Genomic DNA, 21,296 nt, shown 5'->3' with positions numbered 1-21,296 from the left:
GTATTGAAAGAGAACTAACACGATAAAATGATATCAATTGATTCAATTCTGCATCTGGATTAGTTTGAATAATATAAATTATCTTTTGATTATTTTATTCATTTCAGTGGAGACATCTTTTTCACGACACAAGTCAGATAGAATCAGTGGCGTAACGACAGGGTGTCAAGTCAAGTGACCTCCCGACAAAAATTACCATAAAAAATTAAATATTTGTGGAGAATAGAATTACTATCCACAGACATAGTATAGGCAGCTTATCAATCTTATGTTATTATGAGTTTTTGTAGGCGTAATCTCAGCGTAGGTTCCAGTAGGCGTAATCTCGGCAATAGGTTCCAGTAGGCGTAATCCCAGCGGTCGCGTTACGCCACTGGATAGAATTAACAAAGATTTTTTTAATTCCGTTAGGTTCTTTGAGAGAATTTTGTCTTCTGCGCAGAATACTCGAGCTCAGGTTACTCTATCCCAGGATTGCTAATGACTAACACACGGTGCAATCTCTCTCCTCCGCAGAGGCTTCGAATGCAAATGCGCTAGCTAAATTTTTAAAGATGAGGTGCAATTATTCCTGCAACTTGCAATGCAATTCTTCTTTTGAGAGATGTAAATTTGGCAACTACCAAACTTTTGTCTTTATTACACTCCATGGCGTTTCTTACACCTCAGTGTCTTACACTTACATTTTGAAGACTCTTAACTAATTTACATCTCTTCAAAGTAGAATTGCATTGGAAGTTGCAAGAAAAATTGCACCGTGTAACATGGCCTTAATTCAATCTCAATCGTCACCTGCGGCTGCTTTCGCCAGCAGATATTGTTTGCAGGGCATGCGGAAGTTCTCCTTCGTGTGAATTCGTGTACCTAAAGATCATATTTCATAAAAGTTTTATATTAAACGATCCGAATTGTTAACAAACGTAGTCAAACTCTGATAAGTTCAATACATGTCTGCATCAATTGCATTTGTGTTGTTCGGTGTGGTATTGCCTACCCTCGTACAAGGTAAGCCACTTTTGACAGTATCGAAACTAACTTAAAACATCCTTTTCAGACGTTAAGATGACGCAAATAAATACATTTTCACTAGATGATTGAAATCTGCGCATTTCCATTTGCAATATTTGGGATAATTATCAATATTTGGTATCTTAAACAATCCATAAGTGTCATTATAAAAAATGATGATTGAGCTAGACGAAACAGCTTATAAATACTCAGGCGTATTGAGTTTTATATATGTTATTTGAGTACTAGGACTCGAATTAGCCTTGACTCTGGTAGCTTCAACTTGTTATATTTCTATGATATTTTTTATTTAGTTAACTGATACAGCTACGCAACTTGATTACGGATTGTAGTTTGTAGCTTTGACTCCCCTTTAGAAATCATTTGCGTATTAAAAAACACTAACCATGCGACATGCGGTAGTAACTACGGGAAGTAAACTGTTGAAGGATCCAAAATAAAACTTATTCTGAAAATGGACATCTGCGTTCTTTATATTTCAGAATAAAACACCTTTAGCTACAACTACTCTTTTCTATCGTGTTACAATCTTAAAAACAGCTTCACTCGGCTCTCGCATTTATCCTGATCCTCGCAGTCTGTTTCGTGCTCTAGTCTTTTGTACAACTGAGCCGAATTGGTCCCTAGACTGGTCGCAGACTGAATTAGGGGGCCGGATAATTTAAGGGGTGAATTTTCTCCCTTTAATTTTCCGGCCCGCTAATTCAGTCTGCGAGCAGGCTAACCGATCACGGAAAGCCGGGAAGGCTAAGCCTAAGAAGAAGTCGATGATCTCCTGGTGTGAAAAGTCCCATTCACACATGTGTAGTTCACGTTAAAATTCCAGGTCATAATGTATTCTGCACATGTAAAATACGGCGTGGGAAACGGGACGAGTGTGGTGAACGTAGGTTTTTGGCATATTTAAGCTAAAGAAATACTTTAAGCTAAATATTTAAGCTAAAGAAATAATTTATAAGAAATAATCTTAATTAAAAGCTGTCACACTGCTCCTGATTATGATGAGGTAGCCTTACCTTTGCTCTTCAACGGTGGGCAAAGTTCTTCGTAAGATCTAGGAAGATTCAAGTCAAGCCCTGTGATACGAAACGTGATGATACTAGCCTGACCCTGCATGAGTTGAATCTTTCTCATCCAAACATTCTCTGAATTTCTCAGGTCAATATTGTCCAAGGACGATCAAAGAAGCCAACAATTACTGTGCACCAGGATGTACGCCTTTTAGGGGTTGTTCTTCCAGCAGAAGAGAATGTATATGTGACGGAGACTGTGGTTATAGTTGTATCAAGAGAGGTATTTATTAAAGTAATGGTTTGGAATTATGTGTATATAGTGTATATATAAAATAATCGCATTTTTTCGCTGCACAAATTGTTATCATTGCGCCACATGCATTTTGATTCAGTCGTGGTTAATGTTTTAAAATTATATAAAGGTTTGAGATGCAAGCATCCGGAACCCAGGACTCTCGCAAATGGCAAGATAGTCGTTAAGAGTCGAAAGTTTAACGACACAGCAATTTTCACATGTAATCCAGGATTTCTGCTTTCTGGTTCCAGTGTAAGGACGTGTCGTGGAATGGGAACCTGGGACGGAGAAGAAGCCAAATGTGGTAAATGAAAAAATATTTTTCTTTGGATTTACTTGTCTTTTATTTTTCATTTGATGCACTTATCATGATTGGTATCACTTAAAAAGTTGCCTTTTTCAAAAAACCCTGTGGCGAAAAAAGAGAAAATAATTGAAATCCTGTTGGAATTGAACGCACAGTCTGTTCTATGGCTGCACCCTCTTGCAAGCGCCCGGAACATGACATAAGATGTTTCTTGCAGGAAAAAACTGTGTTGATCCCGGAGTCTCAAGTAACACTTTACGACGTGAGCCAATCAGAAACACGAGCGAAGCGTTTAGGTTATCAGAAGTACTACACTATTATTGTAATGCTGGATATCTTATCGAGGGAAAAGACAGTATAACATGTCAAGCAGATGGAACATGGGACGGCAAGACACCGCAATGTTATCGTATGTATTAGTTATGGGTTTATATAACGTAGGATACGGTTACTGAAGTCATCTCGGCCTAAAAGGTCGATTATTGACGCTTCGGTGGTCGCAATTTTTCAGTTACCAGGTCTCGGAAAAGTTTGGTACGTCTCTGAAATATTTCACAATGGTAGGCTTTCTATTTCTATAGGTGTATCGTGTCCCCCACCAAAGCTTCCTGCTAATTCTGAAGTTTATTATCCATCTTGGTTTACCACATCTCAAGGAGCCAAACATAACAGTCGCATATTTCTAAAATGCAATCCAGGATATATGAAGTTGGGATCTTCCCAAGTAATGACGTGCCACAATCAAACATGGAAACTGCCCGCGTCATTTGAATGTTTACGTATGTAAAAATATCCCCTTACCTATTGTTAAACAATATAGAAAGAGCATTTTATTGTTCATAATCTCTCTGGGACCCTTCACCCCCAACTGAAACAATGTCGGGAAAACTTCGGGCCTTTATTATTTTCCGTTTCAAGTTTATCTTATTCTTCATAGCAAAAAACTGTGGCGACCCTGGCGTACCAGCAAATGGCGGCAAGAACGGATTAATTTATAATTTTAAAAGTAAAGTCACATTTTACTGCGACGAATGTTACAAACTCATCGGTGTTACTTATCGTGTCTGTAACGCAGATCAAAATTGGTCGGACGAACAACCTTCTTGCCAGAGTAAGAATGATATATTATATACTTATTATGTAGCAACCACATTCTAGGGTCTGGCTCTAAACCCTGTCGAACCTGCCTGTGACGTTCCCTCCACGCCGTCCCCCCACCTATTCCTATTATATATAGTTCTGCCAAATGCAAATAAATTGTGGGAGCTCTGCTTTACCCCTGAAATTAAACCGCGTCATAGCGGAATAACCTATAAATTCTGCAGGAGTCGAAACCAAATGCGAATCAATATCGAGCATTCCAAATGGCAAAGTTAGTCCCACCGGGAGTACAGAATGTGGTTCGAAGACCTATTTTTCATGCGACAAAGGTTATAATCTGATTGGAAATTCCCAAATCTCTTGTACCAAATATGGAAATTGGTCAGAAAAAACACCAAATTGTAAAAGTAAGTTTAATTTAAAACATGTTTCAATTCCCGAGGTTATTCTTATACATGCACGCTTTAAACGTTTGCGATTTTGCTTTGCCAACTCTTGTTTTTCGGTAAAATAAAAGTCATGAATCCATACTCAAATCAAATAACATGTATCGTTATAGCTTGTTTTAGAAATAAAATTAATGAAGCAAAACTTTTAGAGTTCATGTTATTCAATAATTCAATTGCATTCCAGTCAATTGCATATCGCAAAATTACTTTTCATTAATGGCATGTTGTAGTTGTTTCCTGTGAACGGTTTGCTATATCAAAGATGATACAGGCTAATGTGTCTGGTTACGAATATGGCTCGACAGCAAAGTTTAAATGCAAAAGTTCCGATTACGTTATGTCAGGAGAGAATTCTACTCTCTGCATGGAAAATGGTAAATGGTCAAGTAAAGTTCCAGAGTGCCTAGGTTTGTAATCCTACTTTGTCAATGAGAGTTTGAGTACAATATATATACCAATCTCATACCCAGGGTTCCCAGAGCACTGGGAGCGAAGATAGAACCCGGGATACGAGGTTGCAATTGGTTGCAATTATCCTATAGTCTTAATTCCTTCCTACAACAGCCAGCGATTCTTGGATATTTATGCATGATCTTTCCTTCTAGGTATATTGTCGTTTGTTAGTACCATTCGCTATCTTAATGAGGCTTCAGTTCTAATAAAAGGGTGATGAACATGGAATTCACCGAATTTTGAGCAGTACTATATATCGTCTAATTTTCATGTCAATTTTTGTAGATTGGTATCGAAAAAACTCCCCGGGTATTTGGGTTTCGTACAGTACACCCCCCTGACACGCCCTAAATAGTCAGTAAGCCTTGGTATGAGCTTAGAGGACGGCAGAAATTCTCGAGAAAGATATTTTGTATTTTTTTAGCCCCATGTCATGTCCCAAACGAGAATATACCGCAGCGAATCTATAGAAGTGGCAGCAGAGCAGAGTTGAAGTGTGAGAAAGGCTTCACTGTCGTTGGCACGGTCCATGGGAGAATGCCATTGTGTTCAAATGGAACGTGGATATTCAAATATGGGAGGATATTCCCACATTGTGAAAAGCAAACTGATGTGAGAAAGGAAAGAATTGATTTTCAAAGATCTCATTAAAAGTACTTTCTGGTAAAACTTGTGATAAGTGTTAAAGTAGAAACTAAATGCAGAGAGATCATGCAGACATTTAAAAACTGCTAATTAAGGAGTTCTAGTATGCTAAAGATCAATTAATTTTGATATCAGGTTTAACGAGCGTACAAAACGCTCATTTCATTTTCTGCTGGCTTCCTAATACATTATATGACATTGATGATTCATTGTAACCTTCCTCTTATAAATATTTAGTTGTATACGAATATAGAAGACCTCTGAAAATATGACATTCTAATAATATAATTACCCACTACTTTTTGTTTTCTTTGAGACGCCCTGTAGAACAAAGTTACAATTATTTCCCGACATTCCTAGGCGTATAAGTCGGTATGTTATACTTGGGCAGTCGCATATTCTGGTATGGTGCGATTAGAGTAGCTGATATGTTCCCAGTTTCATAAGATGGTGTATAATGGCGATGGTGAATTCCCACCTTCCGTGTTGTACCATTATAGACATTATCTTCGTATACGTGGTGTTCTGTCAGGTTTCCATTGGTGAGGAAGATACAATCCTCTGTCGGCGGACTTTGCCCACCAATAATTTCAAAGACATTCGCAGAATACGTGACGTTTTCATCCACACCAGCGAAATGTGGCTTGCTGTAATAAATACCGCTTTTTTGATGACCCTGGTTTGTCCGTTGCACGATATGGTTGCCATAGACTAAGACATTTTTTAGGCCCTTGTAAATAGTTACACCCTGATTAGCTATAATGTGCGTGTACATGAGAATTCCTGTATCATCGATATAGTTACGGGCAATGACAAGATTTTTGCCGTTTCTTGCTTTGATCCCTCCGCTGGAGTCACTGGGCCAGCCACGTGCATAGTTTTCCAGGAATTTCATACCATCAAATCCTTTTAAGTACACGACATGGTCATGTTTCAGTGATTTTGAATTTGGGCTGCCATTAAAGATATTCTTTTCAATTACAGAGTTGTTGCAGAAGCCACTGTATATTGAAGAGTTTAAGTAACCTTGGTCATCACGAAGACTCAACGCTGTCTTAAGATATATCAGCTTTAGCTTTAAATCTCTCCAGTAGGAATTGGAGTATACGATGTTGTCCATCCAATCTATTTTACTAAGATCAAGACCATAGATGTTGTTTCTTATTGCAATACCGTATGATTTTTGGATGTTCGTTGCAACACCAAATGCGTCTTCATCGCTCAAAAATACTGAGAACTCCAATGCGCTGTGAGACAAGTCTGTTGGATTGGTGACGTTTATTAAGGTGACGGTTTTTTTTTGTTTATTCCCAGGAATATTTCTTGAGAAGAAGACACAATGTGATACAAAGATCCAATGTTTTGCATGATTTTTGTGTCCGAATTTTAGGTTGACTCCGTGGAAAAACAAAGAATATACGTGAATCTGTCCACCAGCTTTAGCCAGAGTATTGCCTAACAATAATAACACATGAACCATGAACCTCGTTCCCATATTATTTGCCCTGCTAATTGATGATGGAAAAAGAAAAATGTCTGATCTTCATGTCGGAATTATCATGTATCGCTTTTTGCCCAAAATGGGAAACGTATTTCTACTATATTTGTTGTTAGGATAATTAAGGTGGCTCATTAAAATTTTGTTGAAATAGTTAAATGCACAATTTCATTATTAAACTGACAGAGGAATTCAGCGTCCAAATGTTTTGTTAGACATGCAGCCCAATAGCGAGTTGCTAATTAAAGGTATATATAGTTTATTAGTATAAACTTCGAGGTGACTATTGATTTTCCTGCATTCTGATTTGTCAAAATTCACTGTCTCTGAAGTGATATAGTTACTGGTCGGTGACTATAGGTTTTTTTATGGTTTTTTTTTCAAATAAGAAATTTGGAGTAATTATAATGTTTTATGAAATTGTGTTGAATATTATAATAGGGATGGATAAATTTTTACGTATGATGGGTCGGGTAATGCTAGAAAAAGGTTCGATGCGAAGTTGTTTTAGGCAAGAAATTACATGTCTGCACACTGAATATTTAAATCGTTCAGAAACAGTCTCAAACGGCCAAACCGCCGCATTAATGGTGACGTTGCAGCATTGAGAATTAAACCACCCCTATACAAATTATATTTGAGCTGCCTTTTGATTAACCTCTGGACGTTTTTGCCCTTCCCTCTCAACTTGGGATGCTTCCTAGGTATCTGTTAGTGTTTTCAAAACCACGCTAACGGTAATGATCAACTTTTACGAGCATTCATATACCTATTGTTGTAACACGAGTTGATGCTCCATTCTCAATGAGACTTATTCCAACTCGGGATCCACGAAGGCGTAGACTTTTTTTAATTATGACATCAGACGCGATGAGATATCTTCCAGGGGGAAAGAACAGTTTTTTCCGCTGCCAAATTGACTATCAATTATGGCCTGTAGAGCTCTTGAACAGTCTGTGTTCCTATTTTTGACAACCTGTGGTAAACCGAGGCCAGGATTTGTTACGTCAATAATGTTCTGTGCTCTGCGGTTCGGTAACGGGTCAGACACTGAGAAATAGCCTAAATAACAAAGAGCTATGATAAAACAGCTAACACAAAAAAGAGCGAATTTTCACCGAAATTCTCGATACAAAAAACTAACGCCTTTAATTCTATGATATGCGGTAAACTCACTGATGATCGAGTGTGTCGAACCAATTTCTGTACAAATCCTAAAAAAGATGCGCCACAGTGTTTTATTGCTTGATATCTTTTAAGAAATTTTATTGAATTAGTCACAATTCTTTCCCACTGAGAAACTGAATCATTAGTTAATCAAGATGACATACAGTGAACGCAGTAATTCACGATATCAGTGGTATTAGATTAAGGAATAAGGATCACTAATCTTACCCAAATAAAAGAACCATGGTGAAGAGAAGGAGGAAAGTATTTGCTGTTCGCTTATACATTTTGCTTTTCTTGATTCTCACATATGTTGTGTTTATTTCGAGATTCAATGGTTTTCTATTTAATTTATAAAAACACTGTAGTCACCGGTCAGAAATTTCATGTGGCTAGCGTTTTTCACTTGGTGATGACATCAGTCGTTGAACATTGTACAAGAACATTGGAAATACTTCCAAGGATACTATTGGCGTAATCCCACTAAATTTACGTATAGACAAATTGCCAAAATATCTTTTAAATTAAATCTTTCTTAAATAGCAATAGACGGGTGTATTCCTTTTAACTTCTACAAATTTTGTAGGAATCACGGCCTGCTTTACATTCAATGCAAAGCGAAGTATTTTCTTATTTTGCGATATTGATAAATTTGATTTTACTCATTAAATAAATAATAAAATAAGATGTAATAGTAATTTGCAACGATGGAGATCCTGCGTACAGATTAAGTAAAAGTTTAGTCCACTCATTACAAAATGTTGTGGAATCGCTTTCAAGCTTGGTAAAGACCAAGAGGCCCATCCAAATAAAGCCGGGTTTTCATTTAGCTGCACTCTCCTCCGCAGACCGCAGATTAAACTGAGACGCGGGTAGACAGGCAGAATTAGGTAATAGTAATTGTGGTGAACATTTCAAAAGTGGGTGCAGACGTACAGTATTCGAATATTGCTATGCGTGTGTGTGTGTGTGCTTCCCCCCCTCGTCCGCTTCGTCCGCTATGATTTCTGCTATTTATTGTTTTAAATAATAAGTCTCTTTTGAACGATAATCAGTAATGTTCACTGCTGCATGTATCAATTGTCTCACTTTCATCTGCATGTAAACTAATCAACGTTTCGTGGATGCAGGAGGAACTCCTGACAGATTACGAAGCACAACAAGCAGAGAACAAGTTGGAAGGTGAGCCGTGAGCGCACATGTAGTTTTCAAGGATCTACGATTCTCATATTTAGGGGACTTAAAGACCGAGTGCAAACGTGTTTTTTTTGTCATTTTTTCAAACGTTCTGTGGTTTAAGTGCCGTCAATTATATCTTCTTTTAAACTGTATTTCATGTTGTTCTACTAACTGTAATAACCAGCGAGTCTAGATAAGTCTTTACCATAAGAAGTTGTATTGCATTTTTCCATAAAATCCGCAAAATTAGTCTCGCCGGTATAGAATGTGGTTCGAAGGCCGATTTTTCATGCGACAAAGGTTATAATCTGATTGGAAGTTCACAAATCTCTTGCACCAAGTATGGAAATTGGTCAGAAAAAACACCAAATTGTAAAATAAGTTTAATTTAAAACATGTTTCGATTCCGGCTAAGATTATCCTTATAATGCACGCTTTAAATGTTTGCGATTTTGCTTTGCCAACTCTTGTTTTTCGGTAAAATAAATCATGAATCCATACTCAAATGAAATAACATGTATCGTTATAGCTTGTTTTAAAAACAAAATTAATGAAGCAAAACTTTTAGAGTTCATGTTATTCAATAGACCTTTCTTATAATGACGTCAAACGCGGAAAGTCTGATGTTACACGAAATTTGATTGCCTCCACAAAACTATCGAGCCAATCAAACGTGTAATATTAGACATTCCGCGTTTGACGTCATTATTGAAAAGGTCCATTGCAATCCAATCAATTGCACATCGCGAATGACTTTTCATTAATGGCATGTTGTAGTTGTTTCCTGTGAACGGTTTGCTATATCAAAGATGATACAGGCTAATGTGTCTGGTTACGAATATGGCTCGACAGCAAAGTTTAAATGCAAAAGTTCCGATTACGTTATGTCAGGAGAGAATTCTACTCTCTGCATGGAAAATGGTAAATGGTCAAGTAAAGTTCCAGAGTGCCTAGGTTTGTAATTCTACTTTGTCAATCAGAGTTTGAGTACAATATATATACCAATCTCATACCCAGGGTTCCCAGGGCACCGGGAGCGAAGATAGAACCCTGGATACGAGGTTGCAATTGGTTGCAATTATCCTATAGTCTTAATTCCTTCCTACAACAGCCAGTCTCGGCCAGCGATTCTTGGATATTTATGCATGATCTTTCTTTCTAGGTATATTGTCGTTTGTTAGTACCATTCGCTATCTTAGAGGCTTCAGTTCTAATAAAAGGGTGATGAACATGGAATTCACCGAATTTTGAGCAGTACTATATATCGTCTAATTTTCATGTCAATTTTTGTAGATTGGTATCGAAAAAACCCCCCGGGTATTTGGGTTTCGTACAGTACACCCCCCTGACGCCTAATCAGTCAGTAAGCCTTGGTATGAGCTTAGAGAACGGCAGAAATTCTCGAGAAAAATATTTTGTATTTTTTTAGCCCCATGTCATGTCCCAAACGAGAATATACCGCAGCGAATCTATAGAAGTGGCAGCAGAGCAGAGTTGAAGTGTGAGAAAGGCTTCACTGTCGCTGGCACGGTCCATGGGAGAATGCCATTGTGTTCAAATGGAACGTGGATATTCAAACATGGGAGGATATTCCCACATTGTGAAAAGCAAACTGATGTGAAAAAGAAAATAATCGATTTCATTGACATCATTACATTCTGGTAAAACTTGTGATAAGTGTTAAACTAGAAACCAAATGTAAAGAGATCATGCAGACATTTAAAAACTGCTAATTAAGGAGTTCTAATATGCTGAAGATCAATTAATTTTGATATCAGGTTTAACGAGCGTACAAAATGTTCATTTCATTTTCTGCTGGCTTCCTAATACATATATGACATTGATGATTCATTGTAACCTTCCCCTTACAAATATTTAGTTGTATACGAATATACGAGACCTCTGAAAATATGACATTCTAATAATATCATTACCCACTACTTTTTGTTTTCTTTGAGACGCCCTGTAGAACAAAGTTACAATTATTTCCCGACATTCCTAGGCGTATAAGTCGGTATGTTATACTTGGGCAGTCGCATATTCTGGTATGGTGCGATTAGAGTAGCTGATATGTTCCCAGTTTCATAAGATGGTGTATAATGGCGATGGTGAATTCCCACCTTCCGTGTTGTACCATTATAGACATTATCTTCGTATACGTGGTGTTCTGTCAGGTTTCCATTGGTGAGGAAGATACAATCCTCTGTCGGCGGACTTTGCCCACCAATAATTTCAAAAACATTTGCAGAATACGTGACGTTTTCATCCACACCAGCGAAATGTGGCTTGCTGTAATAAATACCGCTTTTTGGATGACCCTGGTTTGTCCGTTGCACGATATGGTTGCCATAGACTAAGACATTTTTTAGGCCCTTGTAAATAGTTACACCCTGATTGGCTATAATGTGTGTGTACATGAGAATTCCTGTATCATCGATATAGTTACGGGCGATGACAAGATTTTTGCCGTTTCTTGCTTTGATCCCTCCGCTGGAGTCACTGGGCCAGCACAAGACACAATGTGATACAAAGATCCAATGTTTTGCATGATTTTTGTGTCCGAATTTTAGGTTGACTCCGTGGAAAAACAAAGAATATACGTGAATCTGTCCACCAGCTTTAGCCAGAGTATTGCCTAACAATAATAACACATGAACCATGAACCTCGTTCCCATATTATTTGCCCTGCTAATTGATGATGGAAAAAGAAAAATGTCTGATCTTCATGTCGGAATTATCATGTATCGCTTTTTGCCCAAAATGTTTGGGAAACGTATTTCTACTATATTTGTTGTACAAATATTAGGATAATTAAGGTGGCTCATTAAAATTTTGTTGAAATAGTTAAATGCACAATTTCATTATTAAACTGACAGAGGAATTCAGCGTCCAAATGTTTTGTTAGACATGCAGCCCAATAGCGAGTTGCTAATATAAAGGTATAATATAGTTTATTAGTATAAACTTCGAGGTGACTATTGATTTTCCTGCATTCTGATTTGTCAAAATTCACTGTCTCTGAAGTGATATAGTTACTGGTCGGTGACTATAGGTTTTTTATGGTTTTTTTTTCAAATAAGAAATTTGGAGTAATTATAATGTTTTATGAAATTGTGTTGAATATTAATAGGGATGGATAAATTTTTACGTATGATGGGTCGGGTAATGCTAGAAAAAGGTTCGATGCGAAGTTGTTTTAAGCAAGAAATTACATGTCTGCACACTGAATATTTAAATCGTTCAGAAACAGTCTCAAACGGCCAAACCGCCGCATTAATGGTGACGTTGCAGCATTGAGAATTAAACCACCCCTATACACATTATATTTGAGCTGCCTTTTGATTAACCTCTGGACGTTTTTGCCTTTCCCTCTCAACTTGGGATGCTTCCTAGGTATCTGTTAGTGTTTTCAAAACCACGCTAACGGTAATGATCAACTTTTACGAGCATTCATATACCTATTGTTGTAACACGAGTTGATGCTCCATTCTCAATGAGACTTATTCCAACTCGGGATCCATTAAGGCGTAGTCTTGTTTTAATTATGACATCAGACGCGATGAGATATCTTCCAGGGGGAAAGAACAGTGTTTTTCCGCTGCCAGATTGACTATCAATTATGGCCTGTAGAGCTCTTGAACAGTCTGTGTTCCTATTTTTGACAACCTGTGGTAAACCGAGGCCAGGATTTGTTACGTCAATAATGTTCTGTGCACTGCGGTTCGGTAACGGATCAGACACTGAGAAATAGCCTAAATAACAAAGAGCTATGATATAACAGCTAACACAAAAAAGAGCGAATTTTCACCGAAATTCTCGATACAAAAAACCAACGCCTTTAATTCTATGATATGCGGTAAACTCACTGATGATCGAGTGTGTCGAACCAATTTCTGTACAAATCCTAAAAAAGATGCGCCACAGTGTTTTATTGCTTGATATCTTTTAAAATTTTTTATTTAATTAGTCACAATTCTTTCCCACTGAGAAACTGAATCATTAGTTAATCAAGATGACATACAGTGAACGCAGTAATTCACGATATCAGTGGTATTAGATTAAGGAATAAGGATCACTAATCTTACCCAAATAAAAGAACCATGGTAAAGAGAAGGAGGAAAGTATTTGCTGTTCGCTTATACATTTTGTTTTTCTTGATTCTCACATATGTTGTGTTTATTTCGAGATTCAATGGTTTTCTATTTAATTTATAAAAACACTGTAGTCACCGGTCAGAAATTTCATGTGGCTAGCGTTTTTCACTTGGTGATGACATCAGTCGTTGAACATTGTACAAGAACATTGGAAATACTTTCAAGGATACTATTTGTAGTATCCGGTAATTAGTATTAGTTAATTTTTTTTTTTTTTTAATGATTAACATAATTTTTATTTATAATGCATGCACAATACAGGAGGAAAAAAGTAAAATTACGCATATAAACATAAATATAAACTAGAGAAAACTACTTTATCTAATATTAGAGTTCCATTCCGACAACGAGATATCTGTAGTTGAAGGAATGTTTAAGGTTCTCCAGGAACGACTACCACGAACACACACAACCCTAGCGCGAAGAAGAGCGAAAGCTATCTTCTTACGTAACCAGTTGAGAACGATGGAGGTACTAAAGTTCTTTTTCTCAGCCAGTTTGCCTGCTAGGAACGAAAGGAAGTGAGAAGTCTCCCTTCCACATCCACCATAGGCACTAAAAACGACTGGGGTGAAGGAGCCATGTTCAACTTCAACAATTCTTTGATTATAATGACGTTTCTTCTCACGTTCGTTGGCGTTAAACGAGCTGGTAAGAGTCTGGCGTCGATGTGTCGAAGCGTAAGGATTAAACACCCTGACATCAAAAAATGCTTTTTCACATCTCTGCCAGAAACCTCTCGCAGCTATGTCCACTCTGGCGTCGTCGGCGGAATTAGCACTGGATGGAAGTACTTCGCCAGTTAAAGGAGCAAGAGCAGGTTCAGTAGAAACGTCATAGGCCACGTCGTCTATGGCAGAAGCGAGAAGGTCACGGATTTCGTCATGTCGTCGATGAATAAAACCTCCTTTCAGGCACGACAAGGCATGGTCCACGGTGAAAGATTTTCCACAAGCGCAGAAGGATGGAAGGCGCTTCAATGGCCACCGATAACGCATATAGATTGCGTCAAAGAACTCTCGTTTCGTAAGGACATACCCTTCATTAGCAAGTGGCAGTGCTGTCAACCAAGATGAGGATCCCTTCAACTGGGCTAGATCATTTGCTCGAATTTGCTCTTCACTCATACTTGATCTCAAGTTCTGCAACACCAGCTTGTTTTGGGCATGTCGATGATTAATTATCTCACGGCGCAAATCGTAGATGGATGCTCCATTTTCATTTGCTGGAGCGTCATCATTCTGATGGATGATCTTGCTTGAGAGATTTTGACAGATGGTCTTTGAGTTCTCATTTTCTTCATCGCACAGGTCGGAGAAGATAGGTATTCCAAGACCCCCCATTCTCGTCGGCAGTGACAGTAACTTCCTCTCATGGATGGAAACACTACGGTTGTCTAGGAGCGCTGGCAGGAGCTTCAGGCTGATGGAATCATCTACCACTCGCATCGCAGTCTTGATACCTGGAACAGTGCGTATATGGTAAGTAAATCTGTGCCGAAACCCTGACACAAATGCAGCATATGCAGCTTGGGGCTCAAATTTAGCAATTTCACTTAAAACATGAAGTTGCTGACACCATTTACTAACTAAAGACGAAATGTACTTATCTTTCCCATCTTCAGAGCCAAGATATCCTCCAAGGTACTTATGTCCTTCAGTTGTTATACGAACACCAGTTCCAGCGAACATCTCTTTGGCAGTCAGCTCCAGGTGCGGCTTCACAATCAACCAGGATTTGTCAGCACGCGGATAGTAACCAAGACGGGGACCATAAATAGCAATGTTCTTCCACCAGGAACGCAAATGAGCAAGTCTACCAGCACCACTAAGGTCATCAGCAAAGGCAACATGTCGAACATCACTAGCTTCATCAGATTTAATCAACTGCAGCAAGGGTGTAATGGCAACAGCATACAGCGGCATGGCTAATGGATCACCCTGGGTGGTACCTTCTGCAGAAGTAATTTCTTTCCCTCCTTGGACAAACAATCTTGATGCTGTGACATAACAGTTGAAGGTGTAAATTGCCATGGCAGGACAAATGTACTGAATGTTGTGCAACATGATTCTCCGGTTAATTGAGTTGAATGCGTTTGTAGCATCCACCAATAACACAGCATCCGTCTCATCTCCTGCAAAGATTTCTGACATGGCATGAACAGCCGCCTCACAGCCAGCTGGTTGTCCAGCACAAAGCTGAACATCACCTGCACTTTCCATGATTTTAGGCTTGATTGCAAAGATAATTGACTTCCCGATGATCCTACGAAGCACTTCACCAATTCCGATGGGACGAACACCTGGGTTCTTATCCAGTGGTATTAGGCGACACGCCAAAAACGCCTCCAAACTTGTGGTCTGATTTGGTTCAATATCAACCTTCCGTGTTGCAAGTGTTCTCGCAATTAACGCAATCGCGGATCGCAGATCTCTTCCAGCGTCCCCATAATTGCGAGACACTAAAATATGCCGCCAGCCAAGTGCATCAAGACCAGAAGGACCAGCAGCGCCATGCGTTCTCAATGCTGCCTTCGATATGGCTGCTTCATCAATGTTGGCAAACAATACTGGATCAATAAAGGGTATCTCACCATCAAACATGACGGAAGAGTCCTCGGGTTGTGCAGCTGGATGTTTTTGCTGAAGGTCCTTATACACAACGTCATTCAGGGGTAGAACTCCACCAGAAGATTGCTCATCCAACAAACGCAGGGCTGCATTCACTTTACCACGGAGCATTAGACTAGCGAAGGTCTTGGAAAGTTGTTCAATGGAGACCTTCCTAGAAACAATCAGCGTTGATTGGATGGTCCTGCATTCCCGAAGCAGCTCATCAAAATTCCCTTGCTCCCATAACGCCATGCGCCGCGACAAGCATGACACATGGTCTTTGGATCTCGATTTGAAACTTGGTTTTTGCAAGAGAAGAGCAGGCATGATCATAACGAGTTTTAAGGAAACGTCGTGTAAGTTCTCCGAGTTACTGTTCCAAGCACTGATCAGTCTTCCCACTTCTCTGACATAAGACTTTCCAGCAGCTCCACTTGGCAACATGAACAGATTTTTGCGCCAAAACACAATCTCCTCGTAGGCAGCGGAAACAACTTGCTTTAGATCGTCTTTTGTGTGGTTGCCCCAAACACAAGGTGACCGGCTTTTTTGAAAAATGTTTGTACTTGCTGGGTTGATGACACTAGAATTACCTGCAGTCGACGTTTCTCCATCATGTTGACGTACTCCACCAGTAGCATGTTTCTTCCTGCAGGTATTCAGATGTAGCGACCGTCCTCGTTCCGAACCAAATTGTCTATTACACAAATTACATTGAAATGCGCGCTCTCCGTCTTTGCTTTCTTGCGGCATAGTTTCTAATTAGCGTGCGTCGTCACCAACCAATTTACCAAATCACGTAGCACGCAGTTAACGGAATAACGTTCGCAAATGTAATTTAACGGTCCAAACTCCAGAAATAGCAAAATATTTGCGTAAAAGTTCCAAAAATATATATAATATAACCAATTCGAACTCACAGAATTCACAGTTGAAGTAGCACTGGAAATTATATTCACGCTAAAAGCAATGAACGCGTAACCACTCCAATGACCAATGTTCATTAGTATAAACTTACTAATAGGCTATCACTTTTCCTGCGTTCTGATTGGCTACGCTACTAGTAGGCTATTAGTGATAGCCTACTAGTAGCAAAATTCAAAACAATGGCGGAAAATTCGCGTTTCGCCGAAGTATCTGAAGATTTTTTGGACGACTTGTTGGACAATTCCGTACCAGAAAAAACAAAAAAAGCAACAAAATACGGAATTGCAATTTTTAAGGGTAAGAAAATACATAAAAATAACGTATACTCAATTGAATTTTTATATTTAAACTGAATTTTAAAACATTTTACGCGAACAACAATTAAAATATTTTCTTCCCTTTAATATACGAAATAAATTTCAGAATGGTTTGCAAGCCAACAAGAATTTTGTACACAAATTAAAGAAATGGAAAAATTAATGTTATAGTTTATACTAAAACAATTAGACAACTCGGCCTCGTTGTCTATGAGCAAATAGTCAACTCGGCTTCGCCTCGTTGACTATTCGCTCATAGACAACTCCGCCTCGTTGTCTAATTGTTAAATGTCCAAATCTTGATAATGTCACGAAATGCGCGAAAACACCAAGTTAACAAAAAATAACACCAACGTTGTTTTCAAGATATCCTTACTTAAGTAATAACGTAATAATGTTTCTAAAAATTTAGCAGTAATTGTGTAAAAATTTCAAATGTCACGGAGCACTATTTTTTAGCGTCTTTACGCCATAGTGCGCGTGCGTGCCATTAATTAGTTAATTAGTATGCATGAATTAGTATTCCACTATCCCAATATGCTATTGTTAGCTGTATATAAAAAGGATCCTATGTTTTGTATTAAACATTCTTATATGTTCTGTGAGTTGAGGTCATTACATTGGCGACGAGGATAAAAAAAAAACTCTTAGAGTTAGTAAAGATCCGCCTTGAGCAGCGAAATATGGAATAGTTTTCGGTTAACAACGTTAAGAACATTCGAATAAATCGACAAATGATGTCTAATAGCGAACAACAGCAAGCAGCAAGTGCCGAAGCATCGACTATTCGTGTTATAACAGAAACAAGGAACCTCAAAATACGACCTTTTGCACCAGGAGATGATCAGATTACTACGGGTAAAGCGTGGGACGATTGGTTAGAAGAAATCGAACGAGAGCTTCGTTATTTCAAAATAAGCGACCCGATTGACAAGAAAGACGCCCTAATTATTTATGGCGGTAAAGAAATAGCTAGGCTTGAGAAAAGCTTACCTAATCCGGCAGGGGAACTCGATGAATTCGACAAACTGAGGACAAAACTAAACGACTATTTCACACCCAAGAAAAACAAACATCACGCCAGATATTTATTCCTTAAACTCCGACCAAATCAGGGCGAAACAATAGCGGCATATGCAAGTCGACTGAGAGAGAAGGCTAATGATTGTGAATTCGAAGGGAACTCTGACGAACGAATCTTAGAACACCTCATTCAAACGACTCATAATCGGGTATTGATCCAAAAGGCTATCAACAAGAAGTGGAATTTGTCACAATTTCTCATGGAAGCGGCGCAAATGGAGGATACATCGCTTCAAGTACGCGATATGAAATTACCCGGACATGAAGAGGTGAAGTTCGTGAACAACGAGAGACGACATAAGAGGAGACGAACACCGTATGTGGGAAAACCGTTGGGACGTCTAACACAGCCATGTAACTACTGTGGACAAACAAAGACTCACATCAGTGGAGAGAATTGTCCGGCGTATGGCAAGAAATGCAAGAAGTGTCAAAAGTACAATCACTTCGCGATAGTTTGCAGATCAAGTAAATCGGATACGCAAAAAGGCGATCGGAGAAAATCGAGTCACGAGCGTGAGATCGACCAACAAGGTTCCCAAAAGCAAAAACGATCAATCAAGAAAATGTCAGAAGACGCAACAGATACTGCAACAAGTTCCGATGACGAATTTTTCGGTCAAGTGGTAAGACATCTCAAGCAAGTTAAGAGAATTCAAGGGAACAATCAAAACAAGACCGTGACTATACATATTAATGATGTTGAAGTCAGAGCCGAACCGGACAGTGGAGCTGAAGTTAATTTGATGGATGAGCACCAATTCAGGGCACTGGTGAACCGGTGTGGTAAAGACCAACCAACGCTACAACCCAGTCAGACAAAACTGAGTACGTTGCAAAGCAAGCTGGTTGTGAAAGGAGAATTCAAGGCGACGGTTAAGAATAGAACATGTGGGACGGTGGCAAGATTTGTCGTAGTCAAGGGCAGAATAAATTCACCTCCACTTATCAGCAAGAATACCTTATTCAAACTTGGAATGCTGCAGATCAGGGAGGATGGCTCGTTCGCGGAAAAGAACAACATGAGAATCGCAGATCCAGCACAGGGAATTAAAACAGTCATGATGAGTAAAGACTGCAGTCCACGAATCAAGAAAATCACAGATCGGTATAATCAAGTGTTCAAAGGCATTGGGATGATCAGAGACATAAAGAATGATAAGAACTTTTATACCAAATTTAGTATGAAGCCAGAAGCAGTTCCAGTTGCTCAAAAGCCGAGACCAGTTCCTTATTATCTACAGAAACCCTTGAAGAAATGGCTGGAACAATGTATTAAAGAGGATATATTTGAAGAAGTGCCAGATGGTGAACCAGTGACATGGTGTTCGCCACTCGTAGTGCAACCAAAGCCAAGGTTCAGTGGGACAGATAAGGATCAACTGGAGCCACATATGATTCGAGCCAGCGTCGACCTAAGAGTACCCAACCAGTTCATGGAGAGACATCGCATAATTCAAGGGCCCACCGTTGAAGATTTCATTTACAAGTTCCACGACTGTTCAGTGTTCTCCAAACTGGATATGAGACAGGGCTACCACCAGTTGTTGTTGGATCCTGAGTCAAGAATGATTGCAACCTTCAGCACCCCGTGGGGCAATATGAGAGCAAAGAGATTGATCTTCGGGGCGAAATCATCGCAGGACCTGTTTGATGAAGCAATGTACCGGATATTTGGGGACATCCAGGGATGTCTTAGCCAGCGGGATGACATCCTGATCGGGGGAAGAAATACTGAGGAGCATGACAAAGCATTGGAAACCGTTTTGCAGAGAGCGGCTGATTTTGGAATCACATTCAACCTCGAGAAATGCCAATTTGGTGTCAAAGAAATCGACTTTTATGGACACCGATTCACTCAAAACGGACTTAAACCAAGCCCTGAAAAGATTAGAGCAGTGCAAGAAAGCAAAGCACCTGAGTCAAAAGAGGCTGTGCGAAGTTTTTTGGGTATGACAAGCTATTTGTCGAAGTTTATCCCTCGATATTCATCGATTACTGCACCGCTGAGAGCATTAATACACAAAGACATTAAATTCCATTGGGGATCGAAGGAAGAAGAAGCATTCAGAAAAGTTAAAGAGAGCATCACCAGCGAAAGCACTGTGGCTTTCTTTAACCCAACTAGACCAATAATTGTGAGAGTCGAAGCCAGCTATCACGAGGGACTATCTGCGGGACTATTTCAGGAAACCAAGAAGGGACTGCAGCCAGTTCATTTTATTAGTCGCACGATGACGGAAGTAGAGAAACGGTATAGTCAGACCGAGAAGGACGCCTTAGCAGTACACTGGGCCAAGAACAGATTTAGTATTTATCTCCTCGGAGCACCAAGATTCAAGATCATCACTGCACATAAGCCATTAATTCCACTATTTAACAAGGCTACCATCAAGCTGCCCCCAAGAATTGAGAAGTGGGTGATGGGTATGCAGGATGTTGACTTCGAACTTGTATACAATCCAGGCAAGAATGAAGCAGATCCACTCGATTTCCTTTCAAGACACCCACTACCAGAGACAAGTCGAGACACCATAGAGGAAGTTGTGAAACAGGTTATTACTGAAGAACATGCTGTCGTTGTTGATCAAATTCTAGAAGAGACGCAGGAAGATACCCAACTCCAGAAACTGTCAGAGAGAATCTTAAGAGGAGACTGGGAGCAATACAGGAAGGATCCAGACATCAGTCCTTTCTATGGTATACGGTACGAGCTGTACTCTGTCAATGGCATTATTTTCCGGATGGACCAGATTGTTATTCCTACACGATTACAGAGGAAAGTTGTCAGAGCAGCACATCACTTAGGACATCTGGGCATGACCAAAACTAAACAAATGCTTCGCGAGAAGTATTGGTTTCCGACTATGAATACAATGGTGGAACAGATCGTTGGGCAATGTTTTGAATGCCAAGTCACAACAAAGCAACACCAGCAAGAACCAGTAAAACCGACGGCGATACCGAAGAAACCATGGGATGTAATCGCTGTGGACTTTGGAGGACCGTATCCCGATGGCCATTATAACCTTTAGTCTATCACAAAAGGACTAGATACCCTGAAGTT

General features: G+C 39.3%; 2 protein-coding genes across 2 annotated transcripts; both read left to right on the top strand.

Moving 5' to 3' along the window:
- Positions 1-726: 726 nt before the first annotated feature.
- Positions 727-5,582, top strand: LOC114519168 (CUB and sushi domain-containing protein 3-like). Its single transcript, XM_028539248.1, has 9 exons — positions 727-1,005; positions 2,188-2,322; positions 2,465-2,641; positions 2,862-3,053; positions 3,226-3,423; positions 3,582-3,755; positions 3,970-4,152; positions 4,425-4,601; positions 5,072-5,582. The coding sequence occupies exons 1-9, from the start codon at positions 948-950 to the stop codon at positions 5,296-5,298; spliced, it is 1,521 nt and encodes a 506-aa protein (XP_028395049.1). The 5' UTR covers positions 727-947; the 3' UTR covers positions 5,299-5,582.
- Positions 5,583-17,883: 12,301 nt separating this feature from the next.
- Positions 17,884-21,264, top strand: LOC114519025 (uncharacterized protein K02A2.6-like). The gene has a single exon (XM_028539080.1). It carries the CDS (start codon positions 17,884-17,886, stop codon positions 21,262-21,264), a length of 3,381 nt encoding a protein of 1,126 aa, XP_028394881.1.
- Positions 21,265-21,296: the final 32 nt, after the last annotated feature.

The sequence above is a fragment of the Dendronephthya gigantea genome, unplaced genomic scaffold (genome assembly GCF_004324835.1).
Source record: "Dendronephthya gigantea isolate DGI-Jeju-01 unplaced genomic scaffold, DenGig_1.0 000012F, whole genome shotgun sequence".
NCBI classification, from domain to species: Eukaryota; Metazoa; Cnidaria; class Anthozoa; order Malacalcyonacea; family Nephtheidae; genus Dendronephthya; species Dendronephthya gigantea.
The sequence above is the reverse complement of the archived record's forward strand: the minus strand, read 5'-3'. Positions and strand labels throughout refer to the sequence as shown.